Below are 19,569 nucleotides of genomic sequence, written 5' to 3'. Positions count from 1 at the left end.
ACTTGTTACTGAGTTTTGATCTGAGATTTCGAGACAATGTGAAACCGTTGCATTGATCAAACACAAAAAAAGTAAAAGTTCCAAGTTTAGATCATGTGCATTCAAAAAAAAGAGCTTTTCAAAAGTAAAACCTTCTAAGTTGAGCTGTAAAATAGTTTTACAAGAAGCTCAAATTCCAAGCATTCTTTGTCATTAGTTTCGCTCGTCTTTCACAAAGGCCACACTGCTCTGTAACAATCTAAAGGAGTAAAGGTCAGCTCCTGTCTGTCGGTGACGGAGAGAATTACAGTTTGGCTCCTCAACTTGTGACAGCCCTGTTACCTGAAGCTCTCCGGGTATCACCAACGTCACATCCTTGGAAAGCCTTCGTCACAGGAGGAGCTTTACGTAACTCCACCTCGACGGGGTAGTGGTCGCTGACTCTCAGGGCCTGCAGGAGGAACAACACTGAGTGATAGAGAACATGTTGTCAGATTAGATTAGATTCAACTTCGACAAAGAGGGAGAAACTCACCATTTCTTCCGTCATAGAGAACTTGTGGAAGTTGAACGGCTTGGCTGAGTTTGGCACAAGGGCTGCCAGCATATCTTCTCCATACACAACAATCCTGTTGCACATAAGTTCACTCCGTTATTTCATGTGTATGTATAATGATGATATGTGCAGTTTCTCTCCTGCTGGAATTGCATGAATGTATTTGTATCAGTGCAGACATGCCGGTCGTAGGAGTGGTCGTTGGAGGTGTTTGACGTGGTGTCCACGTCGTCTCCAATCAGCCAGTGGAAATTCTTGTCGCTGCGAATACGAATCCCCCTCATCTCCTTACGGGTGACATGCGCACCATCGGCTTTGAAATCCCAGAGAATCATTATGTTCTAGAGGAAATCAGACACGTCCATTTTAGTGCTAATAAAAGCTCTTGTATCCCTGAGTGCGGATACGGAGAAATCCCATCAGAAGATCCAGGTTACAACATAATTCAAGGATAGTTTATAGGCCATGTAACTGGTGTGATTCCTCTGTTTACAAGAGTATGAAATAGAAATATGTCTCGTCATGAATCTTGAACTAATTAAAGCTCTTCTTTCAGTGAAATAATATTACATTAGTTATCAAAAGAAGATCACAGAGAATAACTTAAATGTGTGTGATTTGGTTCAGAGATACAGTAGTTTCCCAGAGTCAGAAAATAATAAATGCTTTTTTATATATTTGATATAGCCTGAAGTTATTATAACAGTAATATTAGGCTATCTTGGCTCAATTGTTGACTGTCAAGGAATCAAATAACATAACACTGCAGGCATTCAGGAGTTGAGCCAAGCAAGTGAACTAAGAGGGGGTGTCTGAGGGGAAGCCCTCAGTCTCATACTTTGAAAGCCTCTGGTCCACAGCAGATTAACGCATCTTTTGTGGCCATTATGTTTCGTGGGGAACTTGTAATAATCCTGCAGGTTACACCTTTTGCCTTTTACCAGCTATGTATTGATCCCACATCTCTACAGAGACCTGGCTCCATCGTGACGTCACAGATCAAGCTGCACTTTCCGGTTGGATCGCAGCACGGAGCGGACTCTGTGTTGCATAATGAGAATAAATGGTCCTTAAACCCTTGAAACGTATTGTGACCCTGTTGATGATGCCACTCACATCGGTTTTCCATTTGTCTTTGACCACCAGGAAGACCTCGTACAGCTCATCCAGCTCTCTCTCCGTGTCCCGCGGCGTGGCGTGGACCGGGATCAGCACGATGTTCTTCAGCACTGCAAACGCAAAGAGCCCTGTAAGCCACAGACGCTCATCTCTACGATAACATGCCCCATCACGACATATCTCACACGTGTGGACGCAGACCGACTGAACTTGATCAACCTGCCCTCTGCTCCCTTTTGCATGCGCATGTCAAACTAAATCTGTCTCATTCGCCTTTTGAAAGAACAAACAAGTCCATGTATGGACGTGCCTCAGACGTGTCGCTCAGCGTTACTTACCTCGATGGCACAGCGTCAGTCTTGACAAACCTCCAGAATAAACCCACAACTGGTTGTATGAGAGGATTATTTTCTCTAGTTGTTTTAAAGGGAGGCGATGATTGGGTAATCAGTCTGAAAAGAGAGACAGTTTGAAAAGAAAGCAGCAAAGATTGTTTGACACAAAGAGGACAGCCCGGTTTTTTTTATTTACAACCGGGTGCCACCAACAGTTATAGTTTTCGACATAACATTCAACAATATGTCTGTATTTTGACTGTTATCAGGAAGCAAAAGGTTGAAAACGGGAACATATTTCACAGATGTTACAATATTGTTTTATAATTTTAAGATTCCCTGATAGGAGCAAACTAAAGTGAATGTAGACTTTTCTACACTGCAAGAAAACCAGTGTTTCTGGATCAGAAACCTCATGTGCCATGGAAAATGTATTTCGTGTTAAAAAAAATAACTTTAATAATTTGATGTGCCCACGAAACACAAAACATATTTTTGTATCTGCTGCTCTTAAACTAATCTAAATTAATTAATTTCAATAAATTCTAATACAATGCTTACTTAGAATATTATGTTATGTGTAAATCTGTAAGTAAGTAAAGGTAAAACAGGCAGAAATTGCCAAATATTTGTTTCTGTTCAACTTATAGTATGATGATGTAATATTAAGAATTAACAAACAGAACAGGCAGAAATAGTAAAATATTGCTTTCTGTGCCAAGATGTTCAGACAGATCATTTCACTAAATGTAGGTGACACCTCGTGCAATTCATCAGAAATATGTTCAAGCAATATTCCAGTTTATTTTAAGAAGTAGTAGCAGTTTGGCCGTCTTACATGGGTTTATGATATTTGGGCACATTTTGTAGGTGATCATTGTCCGCAGCACAGGTTTTCAGAGTGGGAGGTGCGCTCCAAACTGTTGCGGGTTAGGCTCAGTAAATGTGTGTTGAACAACATTACATTAGTTATCAAAAAGACGAAGATCACATCAAGTAACTTAAATGTGTGTGATTTGGTTCAGAGGTACAGTTTACCAGAGTCAGAAGCAAAAAAATGGTTTTGGAAAGTTTTGTATTTGGTGTATTCTGATGTCCAACAGTAGTAATAGACTATCTTGGCTCAGTTGTTGAGTTTAGTTTAGTTTGTTTGATCCTAAAGGCATCCAGGGATCGACTGAAACTATATACGCAAGTAAAAGAAGGTGAGAGGCGCCTTTTCCCGAGGGGAGACACAGTCTCAGACTTTGGAAAGCTCTCGTCTACAGTATGTTAATCTTTACCAGCAGTTGTCACCCTGTTGTTTAAAAACACTACAGTGAAACCTAATTTTGGCATAAAACCAATATAAATATTTGTCCTGACTCCACAGGTGTTCTTTAAATGTATTATCAGTGATGGTTTTGATTGATGACTTCTTGGCTCACAATTCTGACTTTTCTTGGAACCAGTCGGAATTCCAGCGTAACAACAGAACACAATGCAACTTCCGTTCCGGTGGTGGGAGAACAGGCGGCATGCGTCCGACTGGTTCACCCACATTGGAGGCATAACCCGCATAACTTCCCTATCGCACCCCACCCAACCCTGCCTATAAAGCACAACCCACGAGATAAGACGATGCACACACAGAGCTCAACCACCGCCCGGCCCTCTTCGTCCTCCATCCCAGCAGTGAGAGGAAAAAAACCCACACAGCACGACCATGAGTTTGAGGAGCAAGCGAAGCAGCCGCCGGGGACTACGCACGTCTCCGGGGGGCTTCAGCAGCGTGTCCATGGGGTCCTACTCCATCCCCAATATCAGCATCGGGGCCCCCATTACAGCCGTGAGCGTCAACAAGAGCCTGCTCACCCCGGTTAACATAGACATCGACCCCAACGTCCAAGCTGTTCGCATCCAGGAGAAAGAGCAGATCAAGGGGCTGAACAACCGTTTCGTCTCATTCATTGATAAGGTAAGAGGAAATTCAACCCTGATACAACATGAGCATTTTTGGCATTTTAACGTACATTTAAAGGCCAACGACTTCTCTTATACAAGTTCTGTCAAGTGTCTGATAAGTCTGATTTGGTTGGTTTCTTCCTACGTGTGCCGCAGGTAAGATTCCTGGAGCAGCAGAACAAAATGCTGGAGACCAAGTGGAAGCTGCTGCAGGGACAGACCACCACCCCCTCCAACGTTGAGCCCATGCTCAAGTCCTACATCGCTGACCTGCACAACCAGCTGGAGTTCATCAACAACAACAAACACAGACTGGACATGGAGAACAGTGAACATCACAGAAATGTGTGCGACTACAAGACAAAGTGAGAATGCGTCGTGAAAAAGAAACGATTGAAAGTCTGTGAACTGTGAGCGTCGGTGGTAATTAAGTGCAAACTGAGACCTGCATGTGTATGTGTGGGCTGTTTCAGGTACGAGATTGAGATCAAGAAGAGGAATGAAGTAGAGAACGAGTTCGTCATGATCAAAAAGGTATGCAGTCGTGATAGACACTGGTGAATGGTGATCCCTTTTAAAGTTAAGCTCTTTTATATAAAACTCATTACATTCATGGTTTTCTCAGCATTTTCTCGACTAATACTTTTCCTTGTTGGGCTTTTTCTAACAGCTTTCCTTTTATATTTACTTTGTTTTTCTCATACTTCTCATTCTAGTTTTATTCTATTTTGTATCTCAATTTTTTTGTCTCTTATTATTTCATTGTTTTTAAATACCTGCTATTTCTTTGTTTCTCTTGTGGAGCAATTTGAGCTGCATTTTATTAAAGTCATTAAAAGTGCCATATAAATAAAGCGTATCATTATTTTAGTGCAGCCACACATTTAAAACATGAAATGCAAACGTGTCTGTCAAATGCAAACAGTTTAAGAAGCACTGACAGGAGGTTGTTTGTTTTCCTCTGGCTGCCTGCAGGAGCTGGACGCCGGCTACATGTCCAATGTGGACCTGGAAGACCAGGTGTCTTTAATCAGTGATGAATTCAACTTCTTCAAGACTCTGTATGACGAGGTACACATCCATTAAACTAGTAGGATGTAAGAAAATACATGCAGAATGTGAGGATTATGTCTTCTTACTGTTGCTGATTGTTTGGTTACAAAACAAAGGAGCTGCGTGAGCTGCAGGAGAGCCTGAAGGAGACTTTTGTGGTGGTGCAGATGGACAACTCCCGCGGCCTGAACATGGATCAGGTCGTGTCCGAGGTCAAGGCTCAGTATGAGGACATCGCTGCTCGCAGCCGCGAAGAAGCTGAAAGCTGGCACAAGAGCAAGGTAAAGAGCTAAAACACGAGGGATTCAGACTTACAATGTCGCCATTACTTTGTGGTAAAAACAAAGTTTCTCTTTCAAACTACAAACATGAAAGGGGTCAGCAGTTAACCAAAGCTCATGCATGTACTAGAATACTAGAAACCACTCTTGTCAAACCTGATAATTACTGATCTCGTCAATTTGTTCTTCGGGTTGATCTCTGCCGGCACCAGTTTGACCAGATGAGTGCTGAGGCGGACCAGTATGGCGCTGAGATGCTCAGCACCAAGCGGCAGATATCTGAATTCAACCGGATGATTGCCCGCCTGCAGAATGAAATCCAGGCTGTAAATGCACAGGTGAGTGAAAAGGTTCATGGAGTACATGATACGGTGAAAGTCAAAGGCAACTGGACTTGTTTGGTCTCAACATTTGACTGATAATGCATGCTTTAAGCCTGAAAGTGTTATAAACCAGGAAAGAATAAATAAATCAACTTCACTACAACCTTAGTACTCCTCCTCGGGGCAGAGTTAAACACATTAACAACAACAGAGTTCATTGCTGTTGACACATTAACATAACATGACTCATGTCAACCCTCTATTTTAAAGGGGTAATCAGCATGCTCAAATCTTGTCGAATCCTCACGACACCTGCACTATTTTCCAGCGCACCAACCTCGAGGGCCAGATAGCCGACACGGAGCAGCGCGGGGAGGTGGCCGGGCAGGACGCCAAGGCTCGCATCAGGGACCTGGAGCTGGCTCTGCAGAGGGCCAAGCAGAACATGGCTCTGCAGCTCAAAGAGTACCAGGAGCTCATGAATCTCAAGCTGGCCCTGGACATCGAGATCTCCACCTACAGGAAACTGCTGGAGGGAGAGGAGGAAAGGTACGTCGCATTGGCAGAGATCTCTGCCGTGTCAAGTTGTCGCGACATAATAACTCACTGGTTGATGGGTCATTTCGGCTTTTACGGGCTTTTTAAGTCCATAGCTTCAAAACTCACATGCCACGATATCAATGCTTACAGTTTTCTGTATTTGTATATGTGACGTGGCAATTTTGTAATCCCACTCTGACAACGAGGAACGAGACAGAAATCTTTCAGTTTTGTCACACTTTTAATGCTCAGAGCATGGGGCACAGGACAAGTGTGAGGTTGAAATGTGCACCCAGACGGGACGTTGTTTCAAAAAGGTTCATTGGCCTTCTCATCATCTCCTGATGACCTCTGCCTTGGTTGAGGCCATCAGGCCAAGATTCCTTAAGACAAAGGTTACTTTGCAGGATTCAGCATGATCAAACATAAAGGAAGTGAGCATAATTAATTACACTGTGCATGACCAGAGGAATTCCCCTCACTCATGTATTTCCTGCTTTCTCACTCACAGAGTTGGACAGGACTCTATTGTCAACATCCAAACAGTTGCCACCAAGTGTAAGTATTGTTTTAAACAGTTGTTTTTTTTACCCCTGGCATTAGGATGGGTTGCCCGCAGTGTGTGTGTGTGTGTGTGTGACATTTCTACTCTCCTCTTCACTACAGCCACCCAAGTAAACAACCACCAGTCGCGCAGGAAAAGTGCAATTTTCATCAAGACAGTGGAGACCAATGACAGAATATACTAAGGCAGAAAACAACACTGCAGCACATCAGCCAGCTGGATCACTGTAACAATGTAACTGTAACCCAACATGAACCTCTTTGTGACCTACAATGAGCCAACTGCACCAATTAGCCACATGTGTGTATTTCCTGTTTATTTTTCTCCTCCTATTGGATATCACATTCATTACTGTGTTTACAATAAAGACGTTTTCAGCTGCATGATCGTTTGTGTTCCTTTTTCCTTGAGTAATAATCAGGCGACAACGACAAAGGTCTGTGAAGTGAAGCCAATGCAGAAGTGTCTTAAACCTGCATTCTTTGTAATGGCCATCAGGGTTGATGGTCTCAATCTCTAGTTTCAAGTCTTCTTCAATACAGCATTCAGTAAATGATGGTCCATGTAGAGTCAAATACACCACTTTATTGTTAATGTCGAACTATATCATATGGTGGAGGTTGGTCGATAAATTGAAATGGCTCTGAAGTCTGGTGGACTGGCAGCTGATACTTCTGTATGTCTTTCTCAGACAGAAACAGCGTGAACAGACTGTGGCCGGGTGCGTTTTGTCTTTTAATATCCTTAAAGCAGGCATCCCTTGTCACCAATATCACTGATGCTCAATATATGGGTGCCGATGATGTTCTGGGCGGTTTTAATCACGGACTATAGAGACCTCCCGTCCTGTCCGTGAACAAACCGGTCCAGTTTGTGACATTGTGCACGATGTCTCACACCCCTGTAGCTGAAAACCTCGTCCCAGCCTTCACTTAATAGCCTTGAACGTGTTCCCTATGTAGATATGAAGGGCTCATTCTAACCTAATAAAAACACAACAATTCTTAGTTTCAAGTGATTATACACAAATTAAAACATAGTTTTGAATATTATATTCCATTTCTGCTAATAGATCCCACTAAATGCTATATGCTGTGCATTTAAGAACAAGTCCAGTGTTATCAGATGAATGCACTTTGAAAATAGCTCCTATTAGCATCAGAATTATTGATGAGGATGATGGTGGGATTCATTTTGACTACGCCATCTACTGCTGGGTAGCTTAATCTATACTAACACGTTAACAAAATGTATATTTTGTATTAATAATCGGGATCTGCAAAGTAACTAAAGCTGTCAAATGAATACACTGCAGAGTAAAAAGCAAAACATTTCCCTCTGAAATACATTAGAGTTAAATATGAAAAAATAAAATACTTGAGCTTGATTTAGGAGTGCATTAAAATAGTTCGGTCACATGACACTCCATGGCCGTCTGCAAGGCAGCGCGCAGGGCTTGAAAACACAAAGTACTTCCTGTTTTGCTGGGCGCGGTTTTCTTGGCAGTTAGCGCGAGCGCAACTCCTGCTTCGTTCCCAGTGCAGACGTAACCCCGACTATTAAAACGTCTGTCTGCTTTTCATGAAGATATTTAGTCTCACTTTGTTTCCCCAGTGGAGTTTCTACAAGGTAACTGCACTTCCACTGTTTTGACAGATTCCAGATGTGCTAGACAGTTACTGGACATGTTGACTAGACAGCTTTTAATGTCGGGAAGTACAGTTAATGAATGTCTATTTGCAGACGTGAGTTGCATGTTTTTTGTTTTCTGCAGATGGACAATTCCTTGAACTGCTTTATCTTTTACAGTGACTTACAACATGGACAAAGACGCTGTGTTGACTCACATCCTGAAGTCAAATGACACGTCAACACTTCTTGGAGGAGAGCTGCCTGTCAGTGTGATGAAGAACAATAAGTACATCTCCCCGCTGACCGCTGAAGCCCAGGGGACGGACAGAAATGTGGACGACAACTGGCCCTCTGTCGATGGCGCCGTACACACTGCCCTGTCTGGTGGAACCAGGACTGTAGTGCTGGTCGGCCCTGAAGGGTCGGGTAAAACCACTGCTCTGGAGAAGCTAGTAGTGGGCTGGGCCAAAGGGGAGCACCTCCAGAAGTTCTCCTTTGTTTTCCACTTCCGGTTCAGGGAGTTGAATTCCCTCAACGGGACGCTCTCCCTGGAGACATTAATACTGCGCCACCACGGTCGTCTTCCTCCAGAGTCCGTGCCCCAACTCCTGCAGAATCCAGAGGGTGCGTTGTTTGTTTTTGATGATCTGGATCAGTGGAAACACAGCTTGGACCCCTCCGTCCTCCCCCTCTGCTCTGACCCCGGACAGGCGGTCCCCGTGTCCTGCTTAGTGTCCAGCTTGCTTCACGGATCGCTGCTGAAAGGAGCCGCCTTCGTGGTGGCGTCCAGGCCGGCCGAGTGTCAGAAGTTTCTGAGTGGCACCCGGGTGCAGGTGTTGGGGTTTCTGAAGCCACAGAGAGAAGCCTACTTCAAGGGGTTCTTCTTCGCTGACCCAGCTGCTGCCAACAAAGCAAGAGTACACATGGAAAGCACTCTAGGCTTTTATGATGTTTGCACCTCCCCCAGATTTTGTTGGACAGTTTGTTCCATCTACAAGTCTCTGATGGATGCTGGAGCAAAGCTTCCTGAAACGCTGTCTCAGCTGTACGTGGACATCCTGATCCACCTGATTCAGACGCTCCAGCTGAACGAGGCCCACAGCAGAGACCTGGTGTTGGCCCTCGGCAAGATGGCGTCTCATTGTCTCCTCGACCAGCGTTCGAGTTGCACCAAAGAGGAAATGGATTCGTTCGGTCTTCAACGGTTTCTCACCTCGGTTGGCAGCTTCCTGCGAGTAGATGGCGACCGGTCGGACGGACGCGTCTTCTCCTTCCACTCTCAACTGATGCAGGACTTCATCTTGGCCACGGCTTTCCTTTTGGACACGTCGACGTCCGAGGGTGTGGAGAAGATGTTGGAAAAGCACAAAGGCCGTGCAACGTTTGTAGATGTCTTCTTGTCGGGGCTCTCGGGGCCACTTCAGCGCAGACCGCTGGAGACCCTGCTGGGAGAGATGAACTCTGATCGGATCACCAACTTCAACCGCTGGTTCAAAAGCACCTCTGAGGTGACGCTGAAGGAATGGTACAAGGACAAACACCACCGCTGCTTCCATCTGCTTCTTCAAGCTCAAAGCGAGAGTTTGGTGAAAGAGATCGTCGCCCCCTCGGCACGGATCGGCATCAGCTACGGAGACCTGAACCTCCAGGACTGTGCGGCCCTGAACTATGTCACCACGTGCCTCGGTAAGATGGAGCTGTTGAATCTGTACCGAACGAGGAATCTGACGAAGGAACAAGCGGAGACGCTGGCTCCGACTATGAGCTTGTCACACAAGATAAAGTAAGTCCACGTGTCTCTGCCTCGATCCATTTCCTGCGTTCAGTACGCCGTCTTATGTAAGATCGCGCCGTCTGTTCCCCCCCCCCCCCCCCCCCCCCCCCACAGCTTGACGGACAGCTCCTTGAGTACCGATGCGGTCCCTCATCTGGCCTCGGCTCTCAGCAGAGGGCTCACCAAGGAGCTGGATTTCTCTCAATCCCACCTCGGAGATGAGAAGTTCAAAATTCTCTGTGCTGGACTCAGAAACTGCAAGCTGCACACATTAAAGTAAGATTAAAGGGATTCTTTTAAAATGTGCCTTCGTGTCAACAGACATTAATAAATCCTTGATGTTTTGCTGTTATTTACTTCAGACTCCGAGCATGCAAACTGACCGAGGCGATCTGTGGAGATCTGGCGTCTGTCCTGACCTCGGGCGCCCCTCAGTTGTGTGTGTTAGACATGCCGTTCAATCAGATCGGGGACCAGGGCTTCGTGAAACTGTGCAAAGCGCTGCAAAGTCCTCTCTGCAAACTCCAGGAGCTCCAGTATGTACTTTGTACTGGGCAGTATTAGTATTACAAGTCTTGTTTTTTGTCAGAGTTGTGTGTTTATCTTTGAATTGTTTTGTTTATTTAAGGCTACAAAAGTGTGAGTTGACTGCTGCATCCATGGAGGTTTTCTCAGCGGCTTTGTGTTCGGGCCAATCGGAGTTGAGAAAAGTGGACCTGACGCAAAACGTGATCGGTGAGAGGGGAGTGAAGGCGTTGTGCGAAGCCCTGCAGCACCCGCTCTGCAAACTGCAGGGCCTCACGTAAGTCTGTGTTGCAACGAGATGACAAAATCACAAAAAAAAAAGGACATGATTCGAATGTGTTACTTAAAGGCACAGCGTGTGTCAGCGCAGAGGATTGTGGGCCAGAAAAACATGCTGGAGTTTCATACTGCAAAATGCCACCAGATGCAGAACATCCTGGTATTTTTGACACACTATATATCGGGAAGTACGAAATATTTTCCTGGCGTACTGAATAGTATAGTAATATGGTTATTGGAATGCACAGAGTGTCAGGTTTGTCCGTTCTGGGCTACCGTAGAAACATGGCGGACTCCGTGAAGAGGACCCGCTCCCTATGTAGGAGGGCTGGGCAATACGGCCAAAATCTTCTGTCACAATACAGGTCATTTAATATATCTCGACATCACGATGTAGCATGTTGTCTGGTATTTCATTTAATATCAATAAATATAAGCAATATCTGAAATAAACGTATGGTTTAGTATACACTCGTGTGAATTAAATACCCAACAAAAATAGTATTTTCTCATTAATGAAGAACTTTGGAGCAAAACCATCAGATTGTTTCGGATAAATTGGAGTTAGTATGTGCTCGTCAGTATTAATTTAGAGATCTGTCCCTAAATCCTACACACTACCTTTAACATCTAAATAAAATCCATAATTTGTTTGATAAATCATACATTCATATCCATATTTAAATTAACACCATTTGTGTACCTTTTTACATCAGTCTGTTTGACTGCGAGTTGACTGCAGAATGCTGTCCTGGTTTGTCGGAGGCCTTGATGTCGGAGCACTGCTCCCTGTCTGATCTGGACCTGTCAGTGAACGAGTTGTTCCAGGAGGGGGCGCTGCTGCTCTGCCAAGCCCTCCGTCGACCTGGATGTCCAATGGAGAAGCTCAGGTGGAGTCACGGCCCATTCAACGCTGCTCTCCAGTGATGAAGTATCACCTGTCGCAGACATTTAAATGTGTATTCTGCTCCACCCTGCAGCTTGCAGCGATGCGAGTTAACCCAGCCGGTGTTCGAGGAGCTGGGCTCGGTGCTGAGAGGTGGCTCCTCTCGACTGAAGTCCCTGATCGTCGGTATAAATGAAGTGGGAGACCAGGGGGTCAAACACCTCTGGGATGCTGTTGCACATCCAAGCTGTCTGCTGGAGGAGCTGGAGTGAGTTGACAATTGTAAATAAAACAAAAAACACTCCTTTTACTGCTCTTTATTCAAAACCTGCCTCTCTTTGTCGGCAGTGTCGAGATGACCGGTTTGACGGACGACTGCGTTCAGGACTTGTGTGCCGCTTTGAGAGCCAACAAGACTCTGAAGAGCCTGGAACTGAGAAACAACTTGCTGACGGACGACTCCGTCCCAGCCCTCGTCCACGTCATGCAGGACAGCGACAACATGCTGGAGATGAAGTAAGCCCCGATTCACTCAGACTAGAAACCATCGAAAACATGAAGTTTAAAAAGGTTGAAACAAACTGCTGCTTTCTGTCTCTTTCAGCCTGAAGTACAACGACTTCAGCGAGGACGTCTTTGAGATGATGGACGAGTGTGACAAAATAAGATACTGAAGAAGACTGATTCGTCTCAGACTGCTCACGTGCAGAGTTCATTTTAAAAAAAGTTGAAATGATTAACAAAAAAAATGAACAATTAATCATCAAAATTGATATTTTAAATCACATTTCAAGGAAAAATGGCGCATTCACTGATTCCAGCTTCTCAAATGAGAAGTTCGCTTTTGCTTTTCTTGACAATATGTCAAAGTAATTGAAATATATTTAAATTTGGACTGTTTATCTGACAAAATAAGAAATATAATAAGTTTACCTTCAAGAAAATGCACTCTTTTTGCTTTATTTTGTAGATCACACAGATATAATAAGGCAGATTAAAATGGTTGTTAGTTGCACGTATAAAACAATAATAAAAATCCTTCACATTCATTGCTGAATTTGGTACAATGTTTTATTAAGAAATCTTTGGCATGTTACGGGACAGTAAGCGGTTTAAGGCAGATTGCAGTGATTTTGTTTTACAGCTGTAAATATATTACCAATTTCACAAATAAAATGTATTTACATGTAGAAAATGCATTTTGACAATAGTGTTGACATGCTCAGTTTCCATTTCTAACTTTTACCCACACACACACCTACCTACACACACACACACACACACCTCTGTCTACTCCTGTAAGCAAAAAGCAGGTGTAAACCTCACACAGTGTAAACCCGACTCAGTAAGACAGTCTTTATTCCACACAGGTTTCCCCTCTATCCAAGTCCACTCTCCATTTCTACGACTCGGCAAATCTTTCTGGGTGAAAAAAAAAAGTTTCAGGTCTTTTTTTTTTGTGTTTTTTCAAGAGGTCAAAGTGACAAAGTGGGTCACACAGACACTCAGCAGGTGAATAAAAGCCTCACTGGAGGTGAACATCCCCCTCGTGGTGCTCAGCGGTCGTGAGCTTCTCCGTTAAGTTTGCCAGTGTGGCCGATGTCCTTCGGTTTGAGGGTCTGACTGGGATTTTTACTGGAAGTGGAATAAATCTCCTCGTCCGTGCTGCTCTCGACGTCGCTGCGCTCGTCTTTCGACACCTGCACAATGAAATACAAACGGGATTAAGACGGTTTTACTGTCAACTGGAATACTGAGGAAACAAAATGTCACGTCATTTTTTATACTTTACACAAAGTACAGACGAGGCGGTCGGTAATGGCATTGGTTTTTACAGGTGTTCAGTAATAAACCAAAGTATTGCATTCATTTAAATTGACCTAATGATGGAAAGACGAAGGATCTCCAAAGATAAAGATTTCCGCTGAAGGGAACATGGACGTGTAAGCCAAATTTAGTGGAAATCCACCCAACAGTCTCTTTTAACCCATCATGTATCAGTCTGATGATGATAAGCCTCTAAGGGACAAAGGGGTTATATTTCTGTGGTTCCAGTGTAGCTAGCAGATATCCGGGTCAAGACTTCCTTTTTGACCCGCCGCTCGTCGTTTACACTCAAATTAGCAACTCCCGAAGCGAGAGACGACGTGCACAACCGGATTGTTTCACAATCAGCCAGCTAACAAGCTCATATTAAACCAATGCAAAGCTAAATCACTGTCCCTGGGATTACAATTATTTTGACTTGTTTACCTGCATTCAACCAAAGCCTGCTCGATAGTGCTCAGACCACAAAATGAAACTAGGAACGCTTCAGATGCTAAAATCTTAACACATTCTACACGTGAATGCAGAATGTGTTCGCAAAGATTATCCAATAATCGTCGAGACAGAAATGTCTCTTGGTGGCGCCAGAGGAGACGTCCGAGGAATCGCCAAACTCTGTCGTACTCATCCTGCGGGGACCATGAATTTTAACATCAATCTAACCAATAGTTATTGACTTGACGATGCCATCCATGAAGCGATGCCGCTAGCGTGGCTGAAAACCAAAACGCACAGCCACACTGACCTTCCCCTTGAATATGGCTTTGATAGCGATGCGAGCGATGAGGTAGAACCAGATGATGTGAAGAGTCTGCAGCACCAACAGCAACCCATTGAGCAACCACCAGGCCTGGTACGGCCCAACGATCTCCCAGCTCTCAAACAGAACGCTGTAAACAACCCTGCAACACACAAACACACACACAGACCTCAGAGGAGCTCTCGCTAAGCCACTGATTCAAAGTAGAGATGCTTCCAATAGGCAAAAGAAAGCAATTTGGTTTGTAAATACGTCTCATTTGACTCACCAGAAAGGATAGATGACAAGTCGAGTGAAGAAGAAGCTTATGCTGAACACCACGAACAGGCCGTCGCACAGCCTCTGGTACTTGGCATAGTTGGCCATCTTGGCAGCCTTGAGGAATAAATAAGGAATTAAAATGATTCACTGTATGAAAATATCACACACAAGTATCTCCAGGTCGCGCGTCACTAAGCTTGAGTCTACTTTTACTACTTTAGTCATCGGTTGTTTTGGTCTTCATTGAGTAAAATCTCGAGTGGTTTTTAATGCTTTTTAAAAATTCTAAATGAATTCAAAGAAATGTAAGAACCCATTTTAAGACGTTAAAGTGCTGCTTTAGTGCGATTCTTTGTGGAGAAACTCAAGTTTTCCAGATCCGTCGGTTAAATCAACGAAACAGATTCGTCGATAACAATTCTACTTGTGCGAGTCTGCTGACAATATATTTGGTCGAGTACAACCCAAACTTGTTCTGCGACATTTTCAGTGTGTCCACTGCGTCATTGCACTAATAACTGATGTGATTGTGTGTTTTTTCCCTGTCAGACAGGTCGTACAAGTAGCTCCTCACCACAGCGGCGGTATCATCCCCGCCTGCTCCATGTTGCGCAACAACGTTAAGAAAATTTAAAAAAAAAAAAAAAAAGGAGAAATGCTTTACCTCGAGGAAGACGTCGGACGCATCGTGCACGCACATGACCAGAGTGCCAACTCTTAACATGTTGTTGGCGTAGGAGATGGTGATGAGGAATATGGTGGCGAGATGGTGGACGAGCATGATGATGAAGTCCTGTCATCGGGGGAATGAGGAGAGACGACAGGGAAGAGGTAAACGAGGACGCGAGGAAGAAAAAAAAACCCACCTGCAGCGAACGCGAACAATGAGGTAATTGAGTCTCAATGCCGTTAATTATGCAGCCACCAAACAGGCTGTCAGTTAAGTTGCGTCACCAACTGAAGGACTTGTGTAAACACGGGGATGACGGGCTGAATCTTTACACACAGGAAGCCCTGTGAACCTTTCCCGTCCAACCTGTTCTGCCAGAGAGCATCACAAATAAGCCAATTCTCACACACTGGTGACATATAACGCCGTGAAAGCTGGAATACGAGGGAAGCCGGCGAACCGGCATCCGACACAAGGGGGCGGATCGGGAGGGCCCGTTGTTTACTCACCTTACGTTTAACGTCTATGAACTGGGAAAACATCAGAGACCAGTAGAACGCGAGCTCGGCCACGTAGTGGGTGAACTGCTCAGAGCTCTGATGCTGTTTGGATTGAAACAGGAAAAATAAAACACCTTTAAAGAACGTGAAGCCTCTCTGGCCGGCAAACAATACGGTGCAATAAGCAGCTGGATGTGATGGAAATGCAGTTCATGAAAAAGGTAACAATAACTATTCACCTGAAAGGGGTAGTTGTACCAGCACTTCCTGGTGTCCCACGTCCAGGGCGACTGACAGAAACAGATGAAATGTTCATATGATTACGTCATCATACACAGCATTAATAAAAGCTAAAGTTGTGGAACTATCGACTCACTTTTATCGATTTGCTTTTTCTTTACAGATGGTATATTGTCGTCTCTATTTTAATGATTTTATTTTGCTTATATCCTGACCTTGATCACTTTTATCATGTTTTTATTCTAAAGAACTTTGTAACATTGTTTTTGAAAGACTGCTACTGAAATAAAGTTATTATTATTATTATTACGCAACACTTCAATGCAACAGTATCAGCATCGTGCGCTCATTCAACTCACCCCCCACAAATGTCGAAAGGCATAGATGAAAATCCCAAAGTAGAACGTTAACCGCCACCTGAGAAAAGAAAAGAAACCAGAGCAATGCAACTTGTTGTCTTCTCCAAGAGCAGAGGTGAAGATGTTGAGATATTTTCACAGGATAAGTGGGGTCACCACAGTCCTCAGGGTTCGACTACACACACGACACAGCAGCGAAGCAGGAACTCACATGCTCTCGCAGAACTTTTTCTGCATGCTGGGCCTGTCTTGGTTCCGACGGACCCGAAACCATCTCTGTATTTTCCGCTCATCCCAGTCCAGCTGCTTGGAGAGTCCCTCCAGTTGCCTCGTGTCTGGACACTGAGGAGAACAAAAAACGAAATCACTTGCTTTTCCATTCTCTCTCCACCACCGAGCTGCTCTGAACACACCACTGTGCCCGCGCCGGTGTATTCCAGCGTGCAGAGGAACATTTAATGGCCGACGGGACGAACACGTACCGCTTTGGACTGAAACACCTTCTCCAGGACAGCATTGGGCTGAGCTTGTCGAGGCACTCCCGCCTGAATCTGAAGTATGTGAGCACAGGGCTTTGCCACTAGCCTGTAGACACACACACAGACAGAGGCACAAAAAGAGAGAGAGGGGGGGTGGGGGTAGGGATGCAGGTGACACAGATGTGGTATTTAGAGAGACAAAGACAAGGCGAGAGAGAGAGAGTCAGGGAGATAAGTTAAGCACGTTGTACCGGCTTTAGGAACGGATGAACCACTAGCTGAGAGTTTGCCTCGGACTGTCGAGTGTGCAGTTTATCTCACAGGGAGCGGGGGAGAAAGAGAGATTGTCTAAAGACAAGCACTGGGAGGGGATCCCGGGGAATGTAGCACCTGGTCTAAACAGAGCATGGTGACCTGTGTCATGTGAGGATATGGGAGACGGGGATGGGAGGGCTGCCTTCCGACCACAATGCTGATGTGTGTCACATGCCCGGACACATTTGATCAGGTTTCAATCAAACAACACGATACTTCTCCCGAACGTGGAGAAGAAAAGACCGAATGACTAGAAGTACAGACTTTGGACTGAGGAATACAGATGTGGTTCATGCCAGTGGGAGATTTCATGAGTCATCACCTCTGAGGAATGCCAACACTATTAATAAGAAGCTAAGACAAAAGACAACCAGGAGAGGATGAGCCTATAATTAACTGCCACATGGAGAAGAAGTCCCATCTATGGAGTCCATTTGTTCAAAAAAAACTAATGTCATGTTACTTTAAACGAGGAGCAGCTCGGTTTTTTTTTTTTTTTTGGTTGAAGCCTGCAGAGAGTTGGTTCAAGAGAGTTTGCGAGCGTAAAGAATGAGTCATGTATTAAAGCTTGTTGCAAAGGGTTTGGTGGCTGTTTTTTGTTTTTTTCCACTCTTTTTTCGGAGCAACAGTTGCCACATAGGCTGCAGCTTTCAACTGTGCACGCACACGGGAGCACGTATCCAAATAAAGACTAAAACAAGAAAAACCAGCAACAAACAAGGACAAGCGTACCTTTCAAACAGCAGCCTTAGCATGAACACTATGACCGCCAGAGGTAGTACGTAAAGTAGGTGTCGGATTCTCGGGTACTCCACACCAGGTGGTGGTCGCTCCAGGTCCGCCCATGTAACATTTTCGGGAAGCCAAAATCTCTCACTCCAAATCCAGGCTGAGATAGAGGAAGTCATCGGGGAGCAGACAAAAAAAACACTCGATCAAAACAGTAAAAAGATAAATAGGGAAACAAAAACAACACAAAGTTACTAGTCGAGCATCTGGTGGCTGAAGTTAAATAACGGAAAACACCGTTTGGTGGAGATGTGTCCACCTCCTCCTGCTGACACCGACACTGAGAGTATCGCTTCTGGTTTTTAGACCGCTAGCTCCACACGTTACGCTGGAAGTCTGCAGGGCGACACCCACCTCATTATTAGGCAACTTTCTTTCTTCTTTTTTTTCAGAGATGTTTTCCACTTGAAGGATGAACCACACGGTTGTTTTTGCCTCTTCAGCGTCATTGTTAAAGTAGAATTGTGTTTGGAATTTAACGTTATCACATCAAATGCGGGTGGCTGTTAATGTTGTGTGGCTCCATGTTGGAGTCGATGGGAATGAGAAGGAGGATAAAGCAACACAAAGGGCTTTGAAGAGAGGGAGAAATAACATTAATGTAAATACAAGTGATTAAGGGACAAATCAATAAGATATGGCAGAATAAAGGGAGTAAAGGAAGATATCTTTAAAAATAAACCATTGGAGTGCAGGTTTTAGTGGACGAACTAGGGAAGAGGAGATGATTATAACAAGACTAAGGAATAGCCATACTGGTCTTAATAGTTCCCTCTATGTTATTGGAATGCATAACAATAGAAAGTGTGAATTTTGCGAAGAAGAAGAACCTGTGGACCATGTTTTATTATCCTGTCAGAGGTACTACGAGTCAGCGAGGGAAGGCATGAAAAAAGGTCTGAGATTGATGGGAGAGGAAAATATAATTAATGTACTAAAGAAAAGCTTTGGTGACAAATGTTGGGAACTTCTTCTGCAATATTTAGAGTTAACAAGACTCGTGTTTTTCTTTATTATATATCGAGGATATCCTTAGTCCACACTCCAGATTGGTGGGTGGCGGTAATGCACCCGAGAGATTGCCAACCGCCATAAAGATCAAAAGAAGAAGAAGAAGAAGAAGAAGAAGCATTTAACATTAAACATTAACTTGAGCTAATTGTTTGGTGGTAAGTTTGGATAGTTTAAATACTTTTAAAATATTGTTTAGACACATTTCAACTTGTAACTAAATATTAAGTAAGGAAATAAAAGGTAACAATAAAAACAACTAACGGCTAGTTAGCTAGCTATCAGTTAGCTACATCCAGTACCATTATTTAACGTTGGGTAGCTAAGCTAACATTAGTTGAACTAATATTAACTTGAGCTATTATCATCTAAAACGTTGCTAATTTGACGTTAGCTCTACATTTGATTACTTTAGGCTAAGTTAGCTATCATCACAGCTAATTAACAGTAACGTAACTCTATTTTTGAGTTGTTTTGTGGTAAGTTAGGACAGTTTAAATATTTTTAAAGACACATTTAACCGTGTAACTTCATATTAAGTAAAGAAATGCAAGGTAAACTAAAAAC

General features: G+C 44.0%; 3 protein-coding genes and 1 long non-coding RNA gene across 5 annotated transcripts; 2 read left to right on the top strand and 2 right to left on the bottom strand.

The window, feature by feature from the left end:
* Window positions 1-1,996: 1,996 nt before the first annotated feature.
* LOC306780430 lies at window positions 1,997-5,528 on the bottom strand. The gene is made up of 3 exons (XR_013772155.1): window positions 5,424-5,528; window positions 5,073-5,251; window positions 1,997-2,106 (listed from the first exon to the last, which is right to left on the bottom strand). It is a non-coding gene; the product is annotated as an uncharacterized lncRNA (long non-coding RNA).
* LOC306780429 (keratin, type II cytoskeletal 8-like) lies at window positions 3,635-7,019 on the top strand. Its single transcript, XM_079272808.1, has 9 exons — window positions 3,635-3,946; window positions 4,090-4,298; window positions 4,407-4,467; window positions 4,909-5,004; window positions 5,103-5,267; window positions 5,480-5,605; window positions 5,919-6,139; window positions 6,642-6,688; window positions 6,797-7,019. The coding sequence occupies exons 1-9, from the start codon at window positions 3,695-3,697 to the stop codon at window positions 6,877-6,879; spliced, it is 1,260 nt and encodes a 419-aa protein (XP_079128934.1). The 5' UTR covers window positions 3,635-3,694; the 3' UTR covers window positions 6,880-7,019.
* Window positions 7,020-8,184: 1,165 nt separating this feature from the next.
* Window positions 8,185-12,528, top strand: LOC306781255 (NACHT, LRR and PYD domains-containing protein 3). Of its 2 annotated transcripts, none has more exons than XM_079274013.1 (9): window positions 8,185-8,324; window positions 8,505-10,110; window positions 10,216-10,377; window positions 10,464-10,637; window positions 10,730-10,903; window positions 11,622-11,795; window positions 11,886-12,059; window positions 12,140-12,307; window positions 12,396-12,528. In XM_079274013.1, the coding sequence occupies exons 2-9, from the start codon at window positions 8,516-8,518 to the stop codon at window positions 12,463-12,465; spliced, it is 2,691 nt and encodes an 896-aa protein (XP_079130139.1). In that variant the 5' UTR covers window positions 8,185-8,324; window positions 8,505-8,515; the 3' UTR covers window positions 12,466-12,528. The 2 variants fall into 2 exon arrangements, with proteins under 2 accessions (XP_079130139.1, XP_079130140.1); XM_079274014.1 differs by having other exon boundaries at window positions 8,248-8,324; window positions 8,470-10,110.
* Window positions 12,529-13,347: 819 nt separating this feature from the next.
* LOC306781256 (ceramide synthase 5-like) lies at window positions 13,348-18,271 on the bottom strand (the record flags this gene model as incomplete). The annotated part of the gene is made up of 10 exons (XM_079274015.1): window positions 17,935-18,271; window positions 16,891-16,993; window positions 16,620-16,750; window positions 16,409-16,466; window positions 16,049-16,099; window positions 15,819-15,911; window positions 15,304-15,432; window positions 14,647-14,753; window positions 14,364-14,520; window positions 13,348-13,491 (listed from the first exon to the last, which is right to left on the bottom strand). Exons 1-10 carry the CDS (start codon window positions 18,108-18,110, stop codon window positions 13,348-13,350), a joined length of 1,149 nt encoding a protein of 382 aa, XP_079130141.1. The 5' UTR covers window positions 18,111-18,271.
* Between the last annotated feature and the right edge of the window lie 1,298 nt (window positions 18,272-19,569).

The sequence above is a fragment of the Melanostigma gelatinosum genome (assembly GCF_949748355.1).
Source record: "Melanostigma gelatinosum genome assembly, chromosome: 8".
Classification (NCBI taxonomy): domain Eukaryota; kingdom Metazoa; phylum Chordata; class Actinopteri; order Perciformes; family Zoarcidae; genus Melanostigma; species Melanostigma gelatinosum.
Note: the sequence above shows the minus strand (reverse complement) of the source record. Positions and strands in the feature narration are given on the sequence as shown.